This window comes from Sarcophilus harrisii, chromosome 2, assembly GCF_902635505.1.
Source record: "Sarcophilus harrisii chromosome 2, mSarHar1.11, whole genome shotgun sequence".
NCBI lineage: Eukaryota > Metazoa > Chordata > Mammalia > Dasyuromorphia > Dasyuridae > Sarcophilus > Sarcophilus harrisii.
The window spans coordinates 311,381,043-311,406,596 of NC_045427.1; the positions used below are offsets into that span (position 1 = coordinate 311,381,043).

The window sequence follows — 25,554 nt, forward strand, 5'->3', positions numbered from 1 at the left end:
CCTTTAATAAGTGGCAGGATCCAGCTGTTCTGATTCCAAATTCAATACTGTTCATGCAAAACTATATTGTAGAGAGGTCAAGGATGCTAAGGGCTGAAAAAAAATGTTACTGAATTTGATATTAAGGAAATCAATGGACAATGGACAATTATCAAGTGTCTACTATGTGTCAAGAATTTTATTTTTATATATATACACACACACACACATACATGCATATATATAAAGTTCATACATATGTGTGTATATATATATATATATATATATGCATATATACATATGAAAACATATCTCAAGACACTAGCTACGTTACTCTGGGCAAATCACTCAACATCTGTTTGCCTCAGTTATAAATTATAAATAAATCTACCTCCCAAGGTTGTTGTGAAGATCAAATGAGATAACATTTGTAAAGTATCCTAGCACACAGTAAGTACTGTGTAAATGTTAACTATTATTATTATTATATTTGTAGACAGATAAGAAAAAGGTAGAGAAAGTAGAAGGGATTAGAATCTAGGTGGCATTGTGAATAAAGGACACAACTTGAAGTCATGAGGACCTACGTTTGAATTCTGCCTCAGACCTCTCAAGTATGTGACCCTAGAAAAATCTGTTCCTTGGTTTCCTTACCTGTAAAAGAAGGATAATAACAGGATCTATCTCACAAAATTATTATGAAAATCAAAGAAATTGACATATGTAAAGTGCTTTGTAACCGTAAGGTACTATAGAAATGCTACCTATTATTGTTACTATTAATCAAGAGTACAGCATTGAAGGATCAGCATTGAAAAGAAGGAAGTCATATCTTCTCTGATACAGGAGTGAGTGATGATGTTAAAGACTGACCCACACCGAAAGAGAACATCATGGGAGTTTCCACAGAATGGTTTCAATCAACTGGAAACTGAGTGGATGCCCATCAGTTGGAGAATGGCTGAATAAATTGTGGTATATGAATATTATTGTTCTGTAAGAAATGACCAATAGGATGATTTCAGAAAGGCCTAGAGAGACTTACAAGAAGGGATGCTGAGTGAAACGAGCAGGACCAGGAGATCATTATATACTTCAACAACAATACTATATGATGACCAGTTCTGATGGACCTGGCCATCCTCAGCAATGAGATGAATCAAATCAGTTCCAATGGAGCAGTACAGTAATGAACTGAACCAACTATGCCAAGCGAATGAATTCTGGGAGATGACTAAATACCATTACAGTGAATTCCCAATCCCTATATTTTTGCCCACCTGCATTTTGGATTTCCTTCACAGGCTAATTGTACAATATTTCAGAGTCCGATTCTTTTTGTACAGAAAAATAACGGGTTTGGTCATGTATACTTATTGTGTATCTAATTTATATTTTAATATATTTAACATCTACTGGTCATCCTGCCATCTGGGGGAGGAGGTGGGGGGAAAGAGGGGAAAAATTGGAACAAGAGGTTTGGCAATTGGCAATGCTGTAAGTGCTGTAAACATACATATAATCTGTAAATAAAAGGCTATTAAAAAAAAAAAATAAAGAATGGGTTCAATCTTTTCAACTAAGTAGATTAAGCCACCATGCTTATTTATTTAAACATTTCTCATCCCTCCCTCCATACACCTCTATTGCACATTGGAAGAAACTATGTTTTTATCATCCTTGTATCCCAGCACTACTATCATGCTTAGCTGGTTGTGTTAATCTACCCAACTAGACTTTAGATTCCATATAGGTAGGCCCACCTTTTTCTGCTTTTTTTCCAGGAGCTGAAAGCATCGAGTGTAGTGACCTCTATATAAAGAAGATGGCTAACAAGTGCTACAGATTAAATTCTTTAAAAAAACTGAAAGTACTCACAAAAAAAAAATTCCTTGAACAATTTCTCCATCTCCCTTCATTTTGTTATAGTTTACCTCTAAAGCAAGGATTGTTCTGTTCCATATTTCAGCTCTAGGGTCACAAAGATTTTAATCTCTTTGCCCAAGTGTCTACTCTAGTTTACAAGGGTAAAAAATGCCTTAAGAATGGAGAAATTTAAGACAGAAGCCTAAGATTTTTTTTTTAATTCTGAAACTTCCCTCCCCCCCCCCCAAAAAAAAGGAGGAATAATTTCCCTGGAAAAAGCTAAAAGTTACATTTTGCAATATTCAGGGAGTGATAGGGGTCTTTATTGGAAGCAAAGTTTCTAAGTATATTTATTTAAGTGCCTGACAAGTCAGTTTACTTGTCATTATTACCCATAATGATTTCACACAGATAATTATAAAGCCACTAGAAACCAAATAGAGATGCATTCATGTTGAGAGCTCCATTTCTTTCATTTAGGTAACAGAAGCCCCATATATACAATGGGCACAATTTTTATAAGTTAAGAAGGAAAAAATAAGTAGAGAAAGTAAACTAAAAAAAGCAAATATAAAGGAAGCATCCAATAAAGAGAACAGCTGAAGTTATAGGTATCCTATTCTGATAAAATACCCTCTAATATTGTGTGCTTCATCTCATTGTTCATCTGTATATTTTTCTGATTATCAAGTTTTTAAATTTTTTTTTATACTATTTGATCTGGTCACCACAATGAATTGGTCACAATAGTATCACAATCTATCAAAGATAGAAGGATGCCTGACATTCATATAATCCAACTCCTTCATTCTGTAGAAAAGAAAACCGAGGTTAAAAAAAGTGAAACGATTTCCCCAGTAACACAGAACTAGGCATTCAAAGTTGGAACTCAAACTGAAATCACCTCTTCTGATCCTTCAGAAAGCCAATGATGATTAGCTTGCCTATTATTCATTCGGTTAAAAAGCATCTATTAAAGATTTACTATGCATCAGACACACTGTGAATGGTGGGCATACAAATACATGCAAATATACACAATATGGAGCTTACATTCTAATGGGGGGAAGGGGGGAGGACGGACACGCATTAAAACAAGCTGAAAAGGGGGAGAGAGATGTGACAAAGTCTCCAGCCATAGTAGAGAAGGATAGAATGAAGCCTGATAAGAAAGAAAGACCTGGCTGGGTATCCTCATTAAATGAAGCTTTGGGGAGAATCACCCAATCAGAAAGAGGCGCCACAGCAGAAAGTATTTCTAAATGTGTGAATGTTAGGACTCGAGTGAGGTTTCCAGGATGAAGAGCTTTCTGGGGCATGGTAGAGAAGTAGGGAATACAGTGGGAAATGAATTATTTCTATATGAATTATACTATAATTACATCAAGTTGATTAAAAACTTCTTTATATCTCCTAATGGAATCTAAATACTTATTTACACTAGTCCATCAAAATCTGAAAGGGATACATTCTTCAAAAGATCTGAATGGGCTACTCCCAGTTTCCGAGACTTGATGGTTACTTTCATTAGGTCACTCAGTGTGTGAGTTGCTTGAGGCTTATAAGCTATGAATACAATCACTGAAAGAGTAAAAGGGTTAAAACCTTAACACCTCACAGTTATTGTCTGATCCACTCAGTAATTTCATCAAGTGGATGGGGAAAACTCAATTGATCCCCTGATAAAACCACCACTGGCCCCCAACCTACACTTGTAATATTTTTTATGTTACATGCTTTCTTCTTTGCTACTCAGGCATTCCTATATAGTGAGATCTTGGTCCTGTCAGTTATGAGGGATTATGGAAAATTACATCAGGGGCAGCTAGGTGATGCAGTAGATAGAGCACCATCCCTGAAGTCAGGAGGACCTGAGTTCAAATCTGTCCTCAGACACTTAATACGTTCTAGCTGTGTGACTCCAGGCAAGTCACTTAACCCCAATTGCCAAAGAAAGAAAGAAAGAAAGAAAGAAAGAAAGAAAGAAAGAAAGAAAGAAAGAAAAAAGAAAGACAATTACATCAAAATTTGATTATCCAGAGAACTTCAGTACATCAATTTCATGATGGTTTGCTTGTCCAAGTTCTGGACAATGAACAATGCTCTTAAGCTTTCCTAGACACCAATAGAATGAAAAGCTATATATTTGCTCCCATGCTTTTTAGCATGATGTTTACATTCTTCTTGTTAAACACCTTAAATGAGCACAAACAAGGGTATCATTACTTCACTGATGGTGGATTCTTCAATTTTTAAAAGGCTACAAGCCAAAACTAAAGAGGAGGGAGTGCTGATATATGATTTTTTGTTTGCAGATGATTGTGCACTCAATGCAGCCTCCATGCTGCAAAGAGATGCAAAGAAGCATGGATTGATTCTCTGCCTCTTGTGCTAATTCTGGCCTAACAATTAACATCAAAAAGGTTTTTCATCAACCAGCACCTCACCTTATATATGTGGAATCATCAGTTACAGCAAATGGAGAGTTTCTGAATGGTAGGAATAAGTCCTCTTACCTTGGCAGTATACTTTCCAGTGATATCCACATTGATAATGAGAGTAACACAGGCATTGTCAGAACTAGCTCAGAGTTTGGGAAGGCTCCAAAGGAAAATGTGGGAGAGGAGAGGTATTAGACAAACTACAAACTGAAGGTCTACAGAGCCACTGTGCTGAGCTCATTGTTGTACACCTGTGAAACCTGGTCAGTATACCAGCGTCATGGCAAGAAACTGAATCACTTCTATTTGAATTGTCTTAGGATGATTCTGAAGATCACCTAGCAAGATAAGACATTAGACATTAAGGTCCTTTCTTGAACTAAACTGCCAAACGTTTAAACTCTACTGCAAAGAGCACAACTCCATTGGGCTGGCCACATTGCTCAAATGCTAAACATATTCTTGTCAAAAAAGACTATATGAAGCTCTCACACAAGCCAAGCACTCACATGGTGATCAGAAAAAGTGATACAAGGACACTCTCAAGGTTTCTTAAGAACTTTAAAATTGGTTATATAACATGGAGACACTAGCACTGGAGTGCCCAACATGGCGTGCCCTCATTGGAGAAGGTACTGTATACCCTATGAGCAAAGCAGAACTGAATCAGCTTAGAAGATATGCAGAGCTCATATTCATCTGCTCAGTCACAGTCAGATACACTAACTTGACTCTAAAATAGTGATACCATTTTGGTTCTCTTCAAGAAGGAAAGACAACTAATCAACCAACAAATGTTTTAAGCACTGTAATAGAATAAATGAAGATCATTTGTGCACACTTGTAAAGATTCTTAGCTCTGAGAATACACAGATAAGAGTCTCAAAAACTCTAGGTCAAGGTCCTGAGAACAATTCTATATCTTTTCAGTGTACACAAAACATAAAAAGGGGTATCAGATACCATGCCCTTACCTTTCTTTCTTTCCTAGATACCCACACACCCAAGCAAATTTCAAAATACACAAAGGAAGCAAAAACCTTGTTTCTTCACTAATTAAAATACTAGAAAGTCCCAAGAGAAACTGGGATAAACTCCAAAAAGCAAGCCACTTAAGTTATAAAAGCCATGGAAGCTAGGCCATCATGTGAGCTACTAGCATTTCATAATCTGTGGACCCTGGCATTTTCATGGGCACCAATAATGGGCAAGGGACTGATTTCAGTCAGGTAGGAATGTTTTTAGCTCTTGCTTTTCAATGAAGACCTAGTTAGCTGCACCAGAGTGGTACAAAACAGGCTTTCTTTAGAATCAGCAAACCTGAATTCAGATCCTCATCTGCCACTTCTACCTGACCCAGGTAGACTCACTAAGGCTTTCTGGGTCACAGTTTTCTAATTTTATAAAAGAGGGTGTTGCCCTTGATAACTTGATAATATCTTGATAACAACTCCTCCTTCGCTCAAAATCTACCATCTTGCTAAAATATCTAAGCTTGTAGGGCAACTGTCTACAAATATCACATAACCATCCAATCAGATAGCCTTTGTTACTAAATTGTCGGAAATGGATGAGAGATTAATTACCTCTTCAACTTTCCAAAAAAAATAGCCCCTTGAACCCAAAAAAACTACCTCATAGATTCATTGTGAAGAAAATACTTTATTTAAAAAAATCATATAAAGTGCTATATAAAAAGATAAAATAAAAGGGCTATATGAATTGTTACTATTACTCAAAAACCATTTTTATTTAAATAGGCATTTGTTTAGTCTAGTCCCAATAGTAGTAGATTAAGTTTTGAAATCTCATTTGATGATTTGGGTATTATATATCATTTTCATGCAATGAGCCTTCCACAGAAACAGATAGCTAAAGAAATCAGATTCAAACTTCCATAATCGGATGCTAAAGACAATTCTTATACAATATTGTTTATTGTTGCCTGTAACAACCATATAACATGAAAATTTTACCAAAACACTAATTATTTTGTATCTTTATCAAACCAACTGATGAGGTACTGTTTACATATACCAATAAGATTTAGTATTTGATTTGTAGCCTTAAATTATGGCAAGACGAATGGAGCTACGAAGATTCAATGAGAATCTTATGCAATCACCTGGAATGCCAAAAACAACACAAGGGTACCAAATGACCATGATGTCTTGCAACTACCTGGTAAAATTTATATTCCGTAGTTATTTATCTATAAAGATCTCTCAATTTCTCATTAACATTGAGAGATCAAAAAAGATACAAGCTTTTACCTAGGCCTCCATTCTTGTTTCTATTTTTACTCAACATTTTTCTCCCTTTGCCTTTTTCAGATTTACTAGCATTGGGGGAGCTGTAATTTCCTAGATGTAGGATTTATTCTCCCCATTTTCAAAATTCTTATTGGGAAACTAACAACACCCTGTTGGCTAATTCCAACATCACTATATAAAGGACCTAATTAAAGTCTTAGAATAATTCAACAGAAAAAGGATTTGCCAGGTTTCAGAAATCAAACTTTTGGCACCTGGATTTTCATTAATGCACTATTAGTTGTACTGCAGGTCCAACTTTGTGAGTGAAGCTTGTGAAAATAATAAATGCACAATATGCAAGGCAAATACTGGCTAACGATTCAGATGTCAACAGGAAATTAGTTGAAATCATTCTTATCTCAGCAAACAATGTTATGAAACCCAAGTCTCTGATTGCTGCTACTCTCAGTTTTATCAAAGAAAGTTTTGGCATATAACACAGCTTCTAGATATCAGGAGAGTTTTAAAAACCTCTCTTCTTAAAAGCGGCACTGCTGCCTTTCATAATTATTCAAATGAAGAAGACAATCTCTATGACATAGCTCTGATCACATTTGGTGTCTGACAATTTATATTAGTCTGAGGAAACAGTTAGGAAAAATGGCCTTTTCTAATAATGTAGTGATGTTGCAAACCAACAATTACAAATCTAAACATAGGTATGTATATTTTATGCATCTAAAAGGAACTATCAAGCATTTCAAAAAATTATTATTAACTGATGAATTCTGGGGAGTCAAGTGAAATATAATGAGCTCATTTTAAAAATAAATGTTGATAGATTGATTGAAATAGCAAACATGAAATTATATTTTCAACTCAGAAATCTGAGCTTGCTAAGAATAAGATCCAATCCATTCTAAAACTATTATATGGCAACTCATTTATCAGAAGGATGAAGTTTTAAATTATTACCAAAGTGGTGATGATAATATCAAACAACAACTGACATTCAGATAAATACCTTAAAATTTAAAAAGTGTTCAACATACTTGATATTTTTGAACTTCACAACAACTTTATGAATATAAATACACACATATATACATACATACATTTATGTCTAATAAAATTAGGAGCACAATTCATGATCATGAAAGGAGTGGTTTCCCTGTGACGCTGGCTATGCCCTTTGGTTTCATAGACTAATTAGTTGAACTAATATCCCTAATGTTGTTTTATTATCAAGAATAACCATTTCTGAACGGCTTTTTTATTTCATTCATTCATTCATTTTAAGAAATAGAGACGACAAATAAATCAAAAAAGTATTTATTAAGTTTCTATTATATGCCCAACAATGTACTCTATGCTAAATTATACAAGTATAAAAAATGAAAAAATCCCAATTTAAAGAGAATTCACATATTCACACATAGAAGAAACAAAGACACCTATAAATTTAAAACATAAAAACAAAGTTTTAAAAAATCCAAGTATCTGGCACATAGATACATTTATACAAAGTAGATGGTGAAAGAGGACACTAGTATTTGGGGAAAATTGTAAATGCTTTGTGCCGAAAATAGTGCTGGAGTTACATCTCAAAGGAAGAGAGGGGTTCTACAAGAGGGAAATAAGGATCGCTATGAAAAGATCAGCACGAGTACCCAAAGACAAAAACTGGAATGTGGGATGTGAAGGATAAAGAGGCCAGTTTAGCTGAATTTTAAAGTTGAGGGGGGGAGAGAGTAAAGTGTGATGAATCTGATAAGGCAGGCTAGGATCTAGAACTTTAAAAGCTAAATAAAGGTTATATTTTTATCCTAGAGGCAATAGGAAGCCACTAGAGATGATTGAATAGAGGGGTCACATGATCAGTTTGGTGCTTAAGGAAAATTACTTTGGCAGCACTGTGTAGGACAGACCAGAATGGTAAGGGGACCAATTAGAGTCAGCAATAATCTAAGAGGGAAGATGAAGGTCTATACTAAAATAGGATCTATAGGAAAGGACAGAAGGGATCAGATGCAAGAGATGTTATGAATGATTGGATATATGTGGTGAAGAAGAATGAAGTGTCTAAGATAATTCTAAGATTAGAAACCTGGGAGAATGGAAGATGGCTGTGCCTTCAAAAGAAATAGGGAGGTTTGGAAGAGAGGATTTAGGGAGAAATAGAATGAGTTCAGTTTTTGGACATTTAAAATTTAAGATTTCTATATGACATCCAGTTTGAAATGTACAACAAACAAGTGGTTGTATGAGACTGAAGCTTAAGGGGCACACACACACACACTTATGTTTGTGTGTGTGTGTGTGTGTGTGTGTGTGTGTGTATATATAAAATTACCCATATTATATAATTATACATATGTATAAATAATGTGTGTGTGTACATACACACACATATTCAAGGCAGCTAGGTGGCACCATAGTGCAGAGTGTTAGGCCTGGAGTCAGGAAGATTCCTCTTCCTGAGCTCAAATGTGGTCTCAGACCCAAAACAGCCATGTGACTGGGCAGGTCACCTAACCTTGTTTGTCTTATTTTCCTCATCTGTAAAATGAGATGGAGAAAGAAATGGCAAATCGCTCCAGTATCTTTGCCAAGATAGTTGGACACAACTGAAAATAATTCAATATCAATAACAAACAATATGTATATGTGTGTGTGTATGTGTACACACATATGTTACATATGCAGGCATATCTTGGAGATATTGTGGGTTCACTTCCAGAGAAAAGTCAATTTTTTGGTTTCCCAATATATGTAAAAGTTATGATTATATTATGCAGAAGTTTATTAAGCATGCAATATTATATCTTTTAAAATGTATAACTTAATTAAAAAATACTTTATTGATACAATATGCCCACCATCTTCTGAATATTCGGTAAGTTATAATCTTTTTCCTTGTGAAGAATTTTGCCTCGATATTAATGGTCACTGACTGATCAGGATTAGTGATTGCTGATAGCTGGGATGGCTGTGGCAATTTCTTTTAAAAAGACAATAATGAAGTTTACCAAATTTACTCTTCCTTTCACTTTTAACACTTAAAGGCCATTGTAGAGTTATTCACTGATCTAATTTCAATATTGTTGTGTCTCAGAATAAGGAAGGCCAAGTAGAGGAAACAAAGAACACCTGGTCAACAGTCAGAACATTTACAGCTTTTGATTTATATTAACACAGTACATGGGCATGATTCATGGCATCCCAAAACAGTTACAATAGTAACATCAAAGACTACTGATCACAGATCATCATAATATAAGGAAAAAATTTGAAATACTGCAAGAATTACCAAAATGTGGCATAGAGACCACATGAATACTTCTATTAGAAAAATGGTATCAACAGACTTGCTTGATGGAAGGTTGCCATCAACTTTCAATTTGTTAAAATATATATATATATACTATCTGTAAAATGCAATAAAGTGAAGCACAATAAAATAAACTATGCCTATATACAGTTGTGCTGCACATATTGTTTGTTTGTGTGTGTGTGTGTGTGTGTGTGTGTGTGTATGTGTAATGTAAACCAGTACCCCTTTCTGACATAGGAAAAAATATGTAAGATATAAAGTTCTGATGATCAGAATAGAATTCTTTAGCTTGTCTAAATTAATTTAGATTGTCGGACTAAGTGGAACTAAGTGAATTCTGAAGGAACTAGTACTGCTTTCCCCAGCTCCACCTTAAAGAAGAAATACTGCAAGAACTGAGAACACAGACCCAAAAGTATGATTAGCATTTGAGTTCAAGATGGAAATTCAAAAAAGAGAGAGATCAGAGGCATCAGCCAATATGGCTAAAGTTAAGCTGCAGATAGGGCAATACTGCAGTAGCCCAATGGAACAGTCCAAGTATGTGTATTTATTGCAGAATATTTCCTCAGAAAGACATGATAAAATATAGTGACCTCCCTATCTCTCTCCTTGCCCCTCTTCTTCCTCAGGAATGTAGGGGAAGGCAGGAGGAATGAAAGGACAGACATGTTAAACCCAAAGTTCTTCTATTCTTTAAAGTTTGTATTTTCTATTGAAAAAGTTTTACCTCTAGCTTAGATAAAACTTTGAACTATCAACTCCCTGCTTCAATGTGAATAGGAAGTTGCCAGATAAAAGGGGAAGACTAAATAATTGGGAAAGAATGACACCTCTCATACTATGAATAGGTTATTTAACAGGGATCAGATAATTTTGCTGCTAACAAACACCTCCAACCCAGATTAAGTTTCTCTAGCAGTAATGAGATTAGAGAAAAAAAAGGAAGATATTTTCTTAATGATGACTATGTAATAACCTGAGCATTTGCCTCACTAGTTAAAGTGCTAATGAGCTGGAATTCAATTAAGTTAGTTTTCCCGTTTATAATTTCTATTATACATTATAGCCCACTGCCTAAAACCAGTCCTCAAACAAATGAAGTATGAGAGAGGTTGCAGGAGTCTCACTGGAAAAGTATTTTGTATCTAGTCAAGAAACATTCCAGAAAGATATATTTAATCCATATTAACACACAAAAAAGTCAAACAATTTCCTATAACTAAACCAAATAGAAAATAATCAAGGGGTACCATTAACAACATAATATCATTGCAACATAATGCAATATAATACATCCTTTCTTTTTTTTTTTTTTTTTAATAGAAACAGAGCCTGTTTTACTCATCTTTTTACTAACCAGGAAAGGGATAGAGAGTGGCACTGATAGGAGAAATTTAGAAGAGGAAACTCTCTTCTAAGATCTTTTAGATCTCTCTGATCTAAGCTAGGACCTTCAAAATAATTTATTAAAAGCTTACTACACGCAAGCACTGTGCTAAGTTCTGAGAATACAGAGAAAGGCAAAAACAAGAAACATGCATCCTAATGAACAAATGAATGTGTATGTACCAGAAATTCAAAGTAAAAAACCTATATCCAGAAAATGCAGTGCACTAGCATCTACAAATATTGTTACTGATAGAAAGTAAAGATCTTAGAATATGCTATATTTATGAATGCTTTAGATGAGTAAGATGAAACAATAAACTGAAGAAACATTATGAAAACAACCATTCCAAATCTTTAAAAAACAGTTTTTCCAGATAAAATTAAATGTTTTTTTATAAATGAAAAAAAATTCTTTTCTAAAAATAACATCCAAGAAAAAACACAAAAAAACAAAAGGACAGTTTTTATCCCTAAGACTGTTTACAGAATTGCTTAATATAAAAAGAAATGCTGTTATTACCTATGATTAGTGATGATGGTTAAAATAATGCTTAGTGAAGCATATGTAAAGCAACTTCAAATAGTTCCACTTTCAGAAAAACAATGGGAAAGAACATTGCCTGTTTGTATGAAGAATTTTGTGGTCAGTTGCACTGAGGAATTCCAGTTTTGTGCTAAAAAGTAAATGCAAATGGATATAGTTAAAGAAGATCATTTATACACACACACAAAAAAATGTTGAAATTGATATTAAGGAAGAGGCGCCATTTTGCAAACTTACTGATAACAATGTTACCTCATGATAAAATTTCAACATAATAGACAAGCTTTTAATTTTCATGAAATAATGGAGAAAAATAATTTAACAAACCTACCCAGCATGAATGGAATTCAATTTATGTCAAAATGAAATGCTGATCAACAGGTATAGAACTGACAATAACACTTCTATTCAAAAATGTTTCATACATATATAGAGATTTTTTTTTCTTCCATGTACATATATGTGTGTGTGAGTATATATAATTCTCTTTTGTTTTCTTATCTCCTAGATTTCTCTCAGTGTCTCTCCACTGCCTCCTCGTGGAAAGCTAATTATTATAACTTTTTTTTTTTTTTTTTTCAGGAAAAAGAGGAAGAAGCTACTCAAATTTTTTCAAAATATAGTATCCTCAGCTTGGCATTTAAAGCCTTCAACCTATTTTCCAGTCTCATTTCATGCTATTCCCCTTGTAGCGCTCTCTGTACTAAATAAACTTGTCTGCCAGATGTTCTCTATATATTATATTCCATATCTCCTGAATTTGTGCCTTTATCCAAGTAATACAGTATGACTAGAATACAACCCTTTCTCACCTTCACCACTTATAATGCATAGTTCCCTTCAATACACAGTTCAGATGCTACCTAAAAGAAGAGTTTCCATATCTCCTAGTTGTTATTTATCTTACCCTCTTTAAATACTTTGCAATACTTTATATTTTTATTTGCCTGTGTTTGAGTGAAAACACACACACACACACACAATCAATAAAATTCAAGCACATTTAAGGCAGGAGCTTTTCATTTTTGTCTTTAAATTCCTAGTACCTATCACAGTTGTCTTGTATATGATAGGTAGTTAATCAATGTTTCTTAAATCAAATATAAGAATATGGCGTCCAGGACATATAACTGAGAAAAAATGAAAACAAATTCAAGAAAAGCAATCTTATAATAATAGTTCAAAACATCCCAGCATGAAATAAGTCTTATAAGAAATGCTTAATATAGCTTTCACACCTGGGAAGCAATGGCAGGTGGAAAGTCAAAGTGTTTTATTAGTACACTCAAAATATCAGGAAAAAGCAAAGATGACTTCCTTCTGTTACAAACTTAGGGAAGAACATGGACATGAGTTGCAGAGACTGGGCAGACATAAATAGACTGTAATATGCATCAATGGATGAAACTCTTCAATTGAAGAGATAGACACATTTGAATTCAACTGAGGGTTGAAAGAAGAAAAGATCAGAGAAAGGACACATGGGAAGAATTGTTGAAAGATAAGCAAGTAAATGCACTGGTGGTGTATTGGTTCAACAATTTTGGAAAGTAATTTTATATAATACAAAGAAAATAATTAAAATACACATTCCCTTTGACTTCGTGATTCCATTGCCAGGCATACACCCCAAGGAGATCAATGACTAAAAAAAAAAAAAAAAAAAAAAACCCTTCCATAACAAAAAAAATATTTATAACAACATTTTCACAATAGTAAAAGGTACTTTACAAAGTAAATGTCCATTAGAGAACAGTTAAAAAGAAAAGTTGTAGCATATAAATGTAATAGGATATTAGTATGCTATAAGAAACAATGAGCTAGAGTTTAAAGTTGGCTTTAACAAATAGGAAATACACCAAAACCATTCTAAAATTATTTTAAGGTTCATTAATCCTCAAAAGGTTTGAATGTTTAAAAGCTCTACCCATGGTGTTATCATTTCTCTATGATATAGACTTAGATAATTCATTTGTGCCAATTTCATAATTCTACAAAACATCTTAATTGTAGGTTCATTTAAATGGTTACTAATAAAAGAGACTATGATGTGTTTAAAAAACATTAAGTGCTAATTAATCAAATGTATAATTAAACAAAAATAAAGTAAAACTATGATTTTTCTAAATAAATATATCTATTTTTTATTGACGCCTTGTTCAAAACCATGCCCATCACATCTTTTGAGAATTCATCTGAGGTATAATAAATCTTACTTTAGGCCATCATTTTAGTTCTATGTGAATCTTTATGTTTGAGCATTTTTTAAAATAAATAACATTGCTGGATTCCACCATCTAATTGGTTATCCTCCCCCTTAATGTTTATGTATACGTTCATTCTATTTACATTCACAATTATGACTGCTCTGCATTATCAAATAAGAGAACATATTAAAGCACTGTAGTGCTTTATACTCTAAAGTGTCATATAACTCTAAAGTGCCATATAAATGCTATCATTATTGCTTCCTCCATCAAATTCTCTCTTTTTTTTTTCTTTGCCCACTGCCCTCTCTTTACAAAGAATCCTAAAGTGAGAAAGAAAAAGGAACAGGATTATCATCAGTGATCTATAATTGGCCTGATCTGCTTCTGAGTATCTACTTTCCTCTTTTCATTCAGTCCCAACATCCAGATCCACTAGTCCTATATTTTATTTCCCTTCTTTTAATATTTTTATTGATCCTACTGTATGAGTTAAGGTTGGTTTCACTCAAGTGGTAATCTTTGAATTCTTTCTATTTTCACTTTTCCTTCAAGTTCTAACAGTTCTGGACAATATTCTTTAACAATTCATTGAAATAGTCTATTCAGGTTTTTTAATTTGGTAATGTTTTTCAGAGTTTGTTGATTGTTAAATCACCTCCTCATTCTATTTCCTAGGTTGGCTGTTTTTAATGGTAGAAACCTCTTTTTTTTTTTCTTTTTCTTTTTTGCTGAGGCAATTGGGGTTGTGACTTGCCCAGTATCATACAGTTAGGAAGTATTGGGTCTGAGGCTGGATTTGGACTCAGGCCCTCCTGACTTCAGGGCTGGCACTCTATCCACTAAGCCATTTAGCTGCCCCATATTTTTCTAATACTCCAGCTTTTTTACTTTATTCAAGAACTTCTTATTTATTGGATTAATGAGTTCTATTTGCTTTATTCAAGTTCACTATTTGAATCATTCTTTTCATCTTCTGTTCTTAATAGTATATTCCACTTTAGCTTTTTTCTCAAATGCTCTAATTCCATTTTTTAAAATCTCTTGTTCCATTCTTTCATCCTTGTGGCCAAATCTTTTTTTCTGAAGCTTTATTTATACTTATTTTGGAGTTATACTCTTTCTTCTGGATTTCCCTCTTAGGCTTCTCTTAACCCATGGTATTTCTTCAATGTGTTATGATCCTAATTTTCCTATATACTCATATCTCTGTCTTCCATTTCCAGATTAGGACTTTGTGCCAAGAATAGAATTTTCTCCTCGAATGGACTGAGTAGCCCCTAAACCTGTTCCCTCTGCAATTTGGTTATCACTTCCTGCCAAAATTTTCAACAAGTTAGCTGTGCCTTACCCTCCAACTCAGACCTCTCCCTCAGTCTTGGCCTGGGAGAAGCAACAAAATTTAGAACCTGCACCTGTCCCTTCTCTGCTTCAAATCTTGGTTTCTGTTGGACAACCTCAGTTCTGTCTCACTCACAATCAACCAGCAATTCACTTTGTCTGCTACTGTGGCACCAAGAAGTTAAAAATAAGAGTCCAATGGATTTACTCCCCCTTTCATCCCTTCCTCTCTGACCACCTCAGGCTTCCAGCCGTCTTCTATTGCAATGATGAGAGAATTTACTGATGTCTCTCTTTTGTTTTATTGGATCACCATTTCAACTGGCTCCCTTCTGAATCTTTGCTAGGGTATTTCGAACAGGAACTGGACTCAACTTGGTTGGTTGCTATCCTTCGTTCTCTAAGAGGACCAAAATGACATCATTATATTAGAGTTGAGTTACTGTAGCTGATCGGACCAATACAAGCTCACAATCCTCTGCCAAATAATCCCTATGAATATTTGGGGTGGACTCTCTAACTTCACACATCTCATGTTTTTTTCTGAGCTAATTCAATTCTGTTTTGCTCATAGAGCACAGCACCTTCTCCAATGAGGACACACTATGCCGGGCAGTCCTGTGCCAATGTCTCCCATGTCATATAATCAATTCTAAAGTTCTTAAGAGAAATCTTTAGAGTGTCTTTGTATCACCTTTTCTGACCACTTTATGAACACTTGCCCTCTGTGAGTTCTTCATAAAATAGTCTTTTTGGCAAGTGTGATGTTTGGCATTTGAAGCAATGTAGCCAGCCCAACAGAGTTGTGCTCTGTGCAGTAGAGTTGGAAGCTTTAGTTTAATTTTGTTCAAGAAAGGACCTCAGGATTTGATACCTTATCTTGCCAGGTGATCTTCAGAATCTTCCTGAGATAATTCAAATGGAAATGATTCAGTTTCCTGGCAAGATACTAATATACTCTCCAGGTTTCACAAGCATACAACAATGAGCTCAGTACAATGGCTCTGTAGACCTTCAGTTTGGTAGTCAGTCTCTCCTCTCCATACTTTCCTTCAGAGTCTCCTAAACATTGAACTAGCTCTGGCAATATGTGTCAATCTCATTATCAATGTGGACACCCCTGGAAAGAACATTGCCAAGATAAAGTGAACTTATTCATTGCATTCAAAACTTCACCATTTGCTGTAACTGATGGTTCCACATATGGATGATGTGATGCTGGCTGATGGAGGACTGTATTTTCTTGGTGTTAATTGGCAGGCTAAAATTAGCACAAACAGCAGAGAATTAATCCAAACTTTGTTGCATCTCAACTTCCAAGGCTTCATTGAGTACACAATCATCTGCAAACAAAAAAAAAAAATCATGCACCAACTCCCCTTCTTTAGTTTTGCCTTGTAGCCTTTTCTAAGTTGAAGAATTTATCATCAATGCAAGTAGCTGTCCTTGATTCCATGATCTGCCTTCATTTAAGGCATTTGACAACATGGTTGAAAACATCATGCTAAAAATTTAGCATGGGAGAAAGATTTCATTAAAAAAGGGAAAAGGATCTAAATGTGCAAAAATATTTGTAGCAGACCTTTTTTGTAGTGGCAAAGAAATTGAAACTGAGTAGATGCCCATCAGTTGGGGAATGGCTGAATAACTTATGGTATATGAATGCAATGGAATATTGTTGCTTTACAAGAAACAATCAACAAGATGATTTCAGAATGGCCTGGAGAGACTTACATGAACTGAAGCTGAGTGAAGTAAGTAGAACTAAGAAACATTGTACACAATAACAATAAGATTATGTGATGATCAATTGTGATGGATTTGTCTCTTTTCAACCATGAGGTGATTCAGGCCAATTCCAATTGATTTGTGATGGAGAGAGCCATCTGCATCCATAAAGAGGATTATGGGGACTGAATGTGGATTTAGAACATACTGTTTTTATTTTTTTGTTGTTGAAATTTGATTGCTTTTTTTTTCTTTCTCATTTTTTTCCTTTTTGATCTGATTTTCCTTACATAATAAATGTGGAAATATATTTAGAAGAATTATATATGTTTAACCTATATCGGGTTTCTTGCAGTCTAGGAGAAGGTGAATATTGAAAACTATCTTTGCATGCATTTTGAAAATAAAAAGCTATTATTAAAATTTTTTTAATAAAATAAAAAGCATGGGAGCAAGCACACAAGGTTGTTTCACTCCAATAGTGACTTGGAAAGCTCAAGAACATTGTTCATTGTCCAGAACCCAGGCAAACATGCTATCATGAAATTGACATATTATACTTCCTAGCTATGTGACCTTGGGAAAATCACATAACCGCAATTGCCACACACAAGCACACACACACACACAGAAAAGAATGAACTCAACTAGAACCTTTTTATACCACCTTCTTTGCTGAAAGCCTTTCTAACTTGGTTCTCATAATTTATGATACATGAAGATTTTGAGCACAAAAGCAGTCACATATTGAAACTTGTGATTTCGATTATAGAACTGAGTTCTTTCAAATTGTAGGCCTACAAAATGATAAAGTGATTACAACAAATACAAGTCTTCTGTTACTTAAGGAGTAAAATCTAATGACTATAGCATCTCATCATAAGAGTTGTGTACCCTGATGTTTCTTATGAATAGAATATCTGAAACTTGTTCTAAAAACTTTATTTACAAAACATCTTTCTTTTAAAAAAAAGAAAATTAATACTCCAGCACCAGCATTAAGTTCTTACAGCAAAACAGAAATCCTAAATCTGAATTCTATAAAGCTTTCCCATGTTAACTCTTTTTACTGGCCTCTGAAAAGGTTCTACTTTTCAAGCAGAAGTAAACAAAAGCTCTAAAAGCCTGTACTCAAGCCCAGTGGAAGTATTTTCTTTGTTCGGAGCAGCAATTATCAAACCTTCTTCTCCTTCTTACACTTAGCTCTAATAGGTGGCAGAATAAAGCCTTTGTTTCTCCAGGCAGCAAGACCATGCAGCAAATGGCAGTGCAGGCTCTTATGTCTTCCTGTGACCCAGCTTTGAGGTCCTGACCCACTCAGAGTACTATTCTTGGCCAAATTTCCTGCTCCTTTTTGGTCCTGACCCACTCAGAGTACTATTCTTGGCCAAATTCCTTCTCCAAATCAAGATCTTCTATGTGAAATGATACCTCTATGTCAATATGAGAACCAAAATTAACATTTCACTTAGTCATTAGGCATTTGTCTCAGTTGCCAAAAAGTTCAGGTATTAGGATTTATCAGTTATCAACCTCAAAGGTTTCACACTAATCATACGTAAATTAAATTCTGGGAAAAGGGGCACTTTAGCTATCTATTTCATCTGATGTCTTTTCTCTGTGGTTTGTTTTTTATGATTACCCTTTCTTCTTCTATTAATAAAGCATTCCAGAGGCACCAACTTTCACTTTTATTTTTTAAGACAGCAGTTTCAGCATTGCTTTTCTGAAGGGTCTGCTCTGTTTGAAAATTAAAGTAAACTGAGACAAAGTTCAGAGCACAATGGGCTTTATTGGTAAAGTTAGCAGTTACCAATAAAAAGAGTTTCTTGACTCCTCAGTCAGTCAAAACTCCATAAGGCAATTTTACAACATGTTAGAGGTAATATAAAATAGAATCAATTAAAAATGCAATCAGAGTAAAATTTATTTTCTCAATTCCTCTGAAATTGACTTATTTTAGATCATACAAGTTCTCAGTTTAAATTCAAATTCAAATTTAATTAATTCCAAAATTATATCAAATTCCAAATTAAACTTTCCCATATTCACTTAAAGTTGCATGTTCCCAGAACACAGAATAGTAACTACAAGACCCAGACAATGTTGAGATTGATTCATTTTTAGAGACTGCAGTACTTCATGGACTAGGTTTTTTTCTTTCTATTAAATTAGGAAGAACTTTTTTTTAACAATTATTCTCCTGGGGCAGCTAGGTGGCAAGGTGGATAGAGCATTAGCCCTAAAGTTAGGAGGAACAGAGTTGAAATCTGACCTCAGACACTTAATACTTCCTAGCTGTGTGACCCTGGGCAAGTCACTTAACCCCAATTGCCTCAGGGGGAAAAAACACAGTTATTCCTATGTAAAAGAAGGCAAACAAACTGGTTTAATGAGCCAGAATTTATTTCTGTTCCCAAACAACCTCAAATTCATCAACAATGACTAATTTTGTATCTTAATGACTCTCTTGCCTATATCATCAACCAAGACTTTGTTCTCTGGACATAGCACTTATACTTTCAAATTTTTGAAGAAACTGGAAAAGGGGGAAAACTCAATTGCATTTTGCACAATACAGAAACCATTCATTTGCCTTCCTAATTCATCATTTGCTCAAAAAAATTTAAGGCTATCATGCTTTTCCTTACTGTTTTTTATTCTTCAGCATCCCCAAGGTTCAGGTTAGTGTACACAAACACAATCATATGCAGCATGACCACTTTCAAGGAATCTAGAGAAATATATAGAAACTTGAAAACCACTGCAGTCCAATCCCCATCTGAGGTCACTGTAGAATTATATCTACCAGCTGTGTATATTTCCTTCAACAGATTTCTTTTTATCCATGGCACCATTACTTAAAAACAGTTGATGATATTTTGAGTTGAATCAATCTTTTTTTTTTTTTTTTTTTGGCGGGGGAGGAGGATTGATTTGATGGATAAGCAGATAAACAGAAGAGAGTTAATGTAATTAATTAGACATACAAAGAAGGCTAAAGTTTGCAAAGCAAAATGAAAAATCTAATGTGACATAAGGGCCCAATCTATCACATTTTCATTAGCTTCATTAAACAATTTTATATACAAAATGACATGAAATGCTTCCTAACAACCACTTTTTTTTTTCCTTGTTTGAAAATCTAGAGGGAGGGAAAGAAGAACAGGAAGAAGCATTTCTCTACTGAGCTATAACAACAGAAGAGACCAGTTTGATGGAGACCAGTTTGATGGATGGCAGGAGTAGGTAGAATAATTAGAATATGTTCCAGACACAAGAACAGAAACACTCACTAATTACATCTTTTCAGCAAGCACTTAAGAGTTTAGTTTGTTTAAAGAACAGTGCCAAGTCCAGAGAGAGATAACAAAGATAAAATAGGAAAGGTCCCTGTCCTCAAGGAGCACTGATTTATTTAACAGCCACAGAGTGGGAGGGGTGGAGGGAGAACAGTTCTCCTTGACCTACAAGTTTACCCAATGGGAGTAGACTGTGAAACATAAAATACTATAATTGTCCTTGGCTCTTAGGCTTAACAAGAAATTCAAAGTAATTTACCTTACTAGATTGAATTCAATCTTTTACTGCAAAAACCAAAGTGGTTTTCTTTTGTCATTATTATAACAGACCCTGGGCAGGTAGGTGGCTCCATAGTGTACAAAGTATCAGACAGACAGGAATCAGAAGTCTCATCTTGCAGAGTTCAAACCTGACCTCCGACTCTAGCTGTGTGACCCTAGGCATGTCACTTAACTCTTTGCTCAAATTTCGTCTTTTGTAAAATGACCTGGAGAAGGAAATGTATTTTTACCAAGAAAATTCCAAATGGGGTCACAGAGTCAGACACAATTGGAAAAGTATTAAACAACAAAAGTTCAGACAGTTATTCAATAATAATTTATTATGAAGCTACTACGTGTAAGTAACAACAAGGGCCATAGATATAAATAAAATAAATGTTCTTAATCTGGGGCCAACAGGTTTGTTTTTTAATTTTATATTCTGATAACATTTCCATATAATTCAATGTATTTTTTTATGTACTTAAAAGCATCCCTTTCAGAAAAGGCCATAACTTTCACCAGACTTCCAAAGGGATCCACAACACACCAAAAAGGTTAAGAACTCCTGAGATAAGATATGGGGCTTGTTCCCAAAATTTTCAATATCTCAGTAAGTGATGCAGGGTGTTGGCATTAGGAATCAAAAATACCAATTAGATAATAATTTGCTTTTCCTTCCCCAGCTTTTATCACAGTTATCAGGATGACTCATACTAGAAGATACTAAAAGAGGAGCTAGGGAATGAGGTACAAAAGTCATAGGGAAAGTCAAACCCCAACCACCTGGAAATTGGTTACCCTAAGTATGTATAACATATGGTCTACAGAAGCCTTCATACTGGGTATGTGGAAGTCTGTCTACAAGATACAGCTCTAATAAAGAATGAGTGCATAAGTAGATGTACAAAGTCTCATTCCCCACTTCTAAAACTGGGACAAGTTCATAAAGCTGGAAAGGACCTTAAAGGTCAATTGCAATCCTTTCATTTTATAATCACTAAGAAAGTTTAGATTCAGACTTAATTGATAATCGAGGTTAAGCAGAAAGTGACAAAACCAGAATTTGAAACCAGATATTTTGGAAAGATATATCTTTCCATTGCAACCACCAAAATGCCTCTATAGACTGCAGTAGTCCCTAAAAATTAAGTCTGCAACATTTCCCCCACAATAACTCCCAGATAAGTAGTACAAGTCCTGCTAATCGCATTTTGCTGATAAGAAAATTAAACCTCAGAAAAGTCAAGGTGTAATTCAGGTCTTCTAATTCCAAATCTGGGTATCTCATTGCGGGACATTTTTGATGTTTTTCCAACTAATTCCACGTTAGATTTCCAGCTGGAAAGAAAGAGTTGTTTTTGCCTTTGTATTTCCAGGGTTTGGCTGGCAATGTAGGTAATTAATAAATGTTGGACTAAATCTAGTCATTCCCAAAAAGCGGGAAGAAAGAAGCATTTAAAAATGCACCTTATGCCACATCATTTTATGCTTTACAAATTAAATTCAGTAAACATTCCTAGTTATGTGCCACTACAAATATCTCACGGCTACCCTAAGAAGTAGGTGATATTATGACGTCTATTTTGATAGTTGAGGAAAACCGAGACAGAAGCCGTTTCCACAGTCACGTGGCTGCGTCTAAGCCTGGATTTGAACTAGACTCTTCCTGACTCCACTGAACCACTAGCTCCTTCTAGGGTAGAAATAAACTAGGCAGCCAGGAAGGGACGCTTCAGGAGTCTCCGCCCCGCAGAGCCATTCGCTCGCTAGCTTCCCTTCCCACAGGTCTGATTCCCGTTTCGGAAATCTCCAACCACCAACTTCAATCCTCTTTCAGGAATTCCTCCTTCGGCCTCTCTGCCTCCCCAATCTCCGCCCCGCCCCGCCCCCGCTTCCCGGAACTTCCGGGTGCGGGACCAAATCCGTACCAGACCCTGCCCCGTCCCACCTTTTCCAAAAGTCACGCCCCCGTCCTCCCCTTCTCCGGAAGACCCGCCCCCATCCTCCACCGTTCCGGAAGCCCCGCCCCGTCTAACCTCCAAAAGTCACGCCCCCGTCCTCCCCCTCTCCGGAAGCCCCGCCCTCAACCTCCACCGTTCCCGGAAGGCCCGCTCTGTCTAACCTCCAAAAGTCATGCCCCCGTCCTCCCCCTTTTCGGAAGCCCCGCCCCCGTCATCCACCGTTCCGGAAGCCCCGCTCTGTCTAACCTCCAAAAGTCACGCCCCAGTCCTCCCCTTCTCCGGAAGCCCCGCCCCCACTCTCCACCGTTCCGGAAGCCCCGCTCTAACCTCCAAAAGTCACGCCTCAGGTCCTCCCCCTCTTCGGAAGACCCGCCCCCGTCCTCCACCGTTCCGGAAGCCCCGCTCTGTCTAACCTCCAAAAGTCACGCCCCCGTCCTCCCCCTCTCCGGAAGCCCCGCCCTCAATCTCCACCGTTCCGGAAGCCCCGCTCTGTCTAACCTCCAAAAGTCACGCCCCCGTCCTCCCCCTCTTCGGAAGACCCGCCCCCGTCCTCCACCGTTCCGGAAGCCCCGCTCTGTCTAACCTCCAAAAGTCACGCCCCCGTCCTCCCCCTCTCCGGAAGCCCCGCCCTCGACCTCCACCGTTCCGGAAGCCCCGCTCTAACCTCCAAAAGTCACGCCTCAGGTCCTCCCCCTCTTCGGAAGACCCGCCCCCGTCCTCCACCGTTCCGGAAGCCCCGCTCCGTCTAACCTTCTCCACAAGTCCCGCCCCGTCCTCTCCTCCGAAAGAGCTTCACTCTCTCTCTCTCTCTCTCTCTCTCACAATGTACAAGTTAGAGCTCTCCCGTCCTTAGTCACCTTCCGCCTGCACTCACCATCATGGGCACACCGTAACGCAGCGTCTTGCTTTTTTTCAGAGCGCGCTTCACCGTAGTAGCGAACATGACTTCCTTTTTTCTTCCAGCTAGGGAGCCTCCGCGCGACCAATCCGTACATAAACAAAGGAGTCCTTGCGCTCCGGCATTCGCTCGGAACTTCCGGAAGCGGGACCCAGTCCGTACCAGATCCTTTCCGCCCAGAAAAGTCAGCCAGCGACTTTTACGTTCCGGGGAGGGCCGTTACACTCTGATTATCCTAACTCCGGGGGGAAGGCTGTTCAGTCCGAAATCCGTGTTCGAAGACGCGCGGGAGCACAATACTTTAGTTCCTACCTAATTTTGTATAAAGACTGCGCAGGGTCGCAACTAAACCCAGGCTATTGCTCCTATTTCTTCCAAGAAACATTTATTAAGCGCCAAGTAATAGGAAGTGGGCAATAAAAATAGTCTATCTCTGCTTCCATGAAATTTCCGGACTATAATTGGGGTTATAGAGGCTGGATATGTGATTTCACTGGAAACGCTGAAGAGGAGCGTCACTCAGATGCAGGTTAGCTCTTTCTCTGTCAGTCAGAGTCTTCGGAATTGCTCAGAGCAAATACAAATAAAATTGGTTTGCAAAGAGAAATCACAGCCCATGGGTCAGAGGCTGAACTTGAACCCGGGATGACTTTTTATCCGCTTTCTCACGCTGCCTCTCTGTAGGATTATATATATATATATATATATATATATATATATATATATGTAGTAAATTGGAGTAGCGCGCATTTATATAGCACTATTACAGAGAAATCAAGCTGCTTGCCTTTACACAGATACTAAGTATAACGCAGGCTTTTAATTTAGTCCAGACATCTAAGCACATTGGTTTTTGGGGGGGAAAAACCCAAAATAAAACAAAACAAAAATTGGCTAGCTATATAAATGTGTGTGTATGCAAGTATACATGTAAATATATGTGTATATGTATTAGGTTTACTTTTTCCCACTTAATACTTTTATTCAGAACACAAATTAGTGTCTATATTACAATAATTCCTTTCACAATTACATTACCTCTCCAAATACCTCTCCTTAGTAATAGTGATAATGATATAAAAATTGTGATGATGATGGCAATAATAATGATGAACTTTGACTTATCATAGATCCACTGTGGGACCACAGACAGGTTTTCTTTGCCTAGTGTATGATTTCATCTTTCAAAACCTGGTGGAAGCAACATGGGAAAATTCTGCTTCTGCCTCTTGCTAACAGAGAGAAATTGAGCGAGGTGGGAATGACTATTTCTTCTTTGAGTTTGCCATCAGGAAACAAAACTCCAAATAGAGTGTGACATGCACTTTAGATTTGAGGAGAACAGATTTCAAACCGTTTGAGATGGTGGTGAGGTGGGTGGGAAGACATTTTCTAAAATTCTACAAGAGAAGTCGGGCTAGGAAGGATGAGTAACCTCTCAAGAATACAGTATTTCCTTCTCCAGACATCTGGAGCCCCACATAATGAATGAATCAAGCCAACAAGCATTTATTAACCACTTTTTAGGTGAAAGTACTGTGCCTACATAGGAGGGATACAAATTGAAAAGCAAGACCGCTCTGCTCTCAAAGAGCTTATATTCTAATTATGAACTGGGGCTGTCCGGGACATCACCACCACCATGTCCAAATGAGACTCATTTTGCAATGAAGCCTCATGTACTGGACCTTTCCCACCTCTTCTGCCTTCCTCCTCAATAAAAATTAACCTGGTCTGTCTCCAATTATCTAAAAGCCCTGCTCTCTGTTAATTCTTTTAACAAATCCAATCTATGATAGCTGAACAAATTCCTGTGATCATCATTCTTCTTGAGCAGTGTTATGTGTTAGGCTGATCCTGCAAGTGCAAAAAAACCTGAGAGTCAAGCCAGAAACCTGAAATAAAGTCAATCTCTTACTTTTAAACAAGGATCTTTTAGCTCTTAAGTATCCACTAGAGGGAGCTTTCTTTATGTTAAATGTACTCGTGTCACATTTGATGCAACTAGATTTTGTGATTCCTGTGGTCCAACACTGGAAATT

At 36.5% G+C, this 25,554-nt stretch overlaps 1 protein-coding gene across 1 annotated transcript in view; it reads right to left on the minus strand.

Annotated features, from left to right (window-relative positions):
* Positions 1-23,831, minus strand: part of LOC105750377 (cytochrome c oxidase assembly protein COX16 homolog, mitochondrial) — a 110,828-nt gene extending 86,997 nt beyond the window's left edge. The window contains exon 1 of the mRNA XM_012548265.3: positions 23,489-23,831. Coding sequence (XP_012403719.1) covers positions 23,489-23,557 — 69 coding nt within the window. The 5' untranslated portion in view covers positions 23,558-23,831. The remainder of the gene's footprint in view (positions 1-23,488) is intronic.
* Between the last annotated feature and the right edge of the window lie 1,723 nt (positions 23,832-25,554).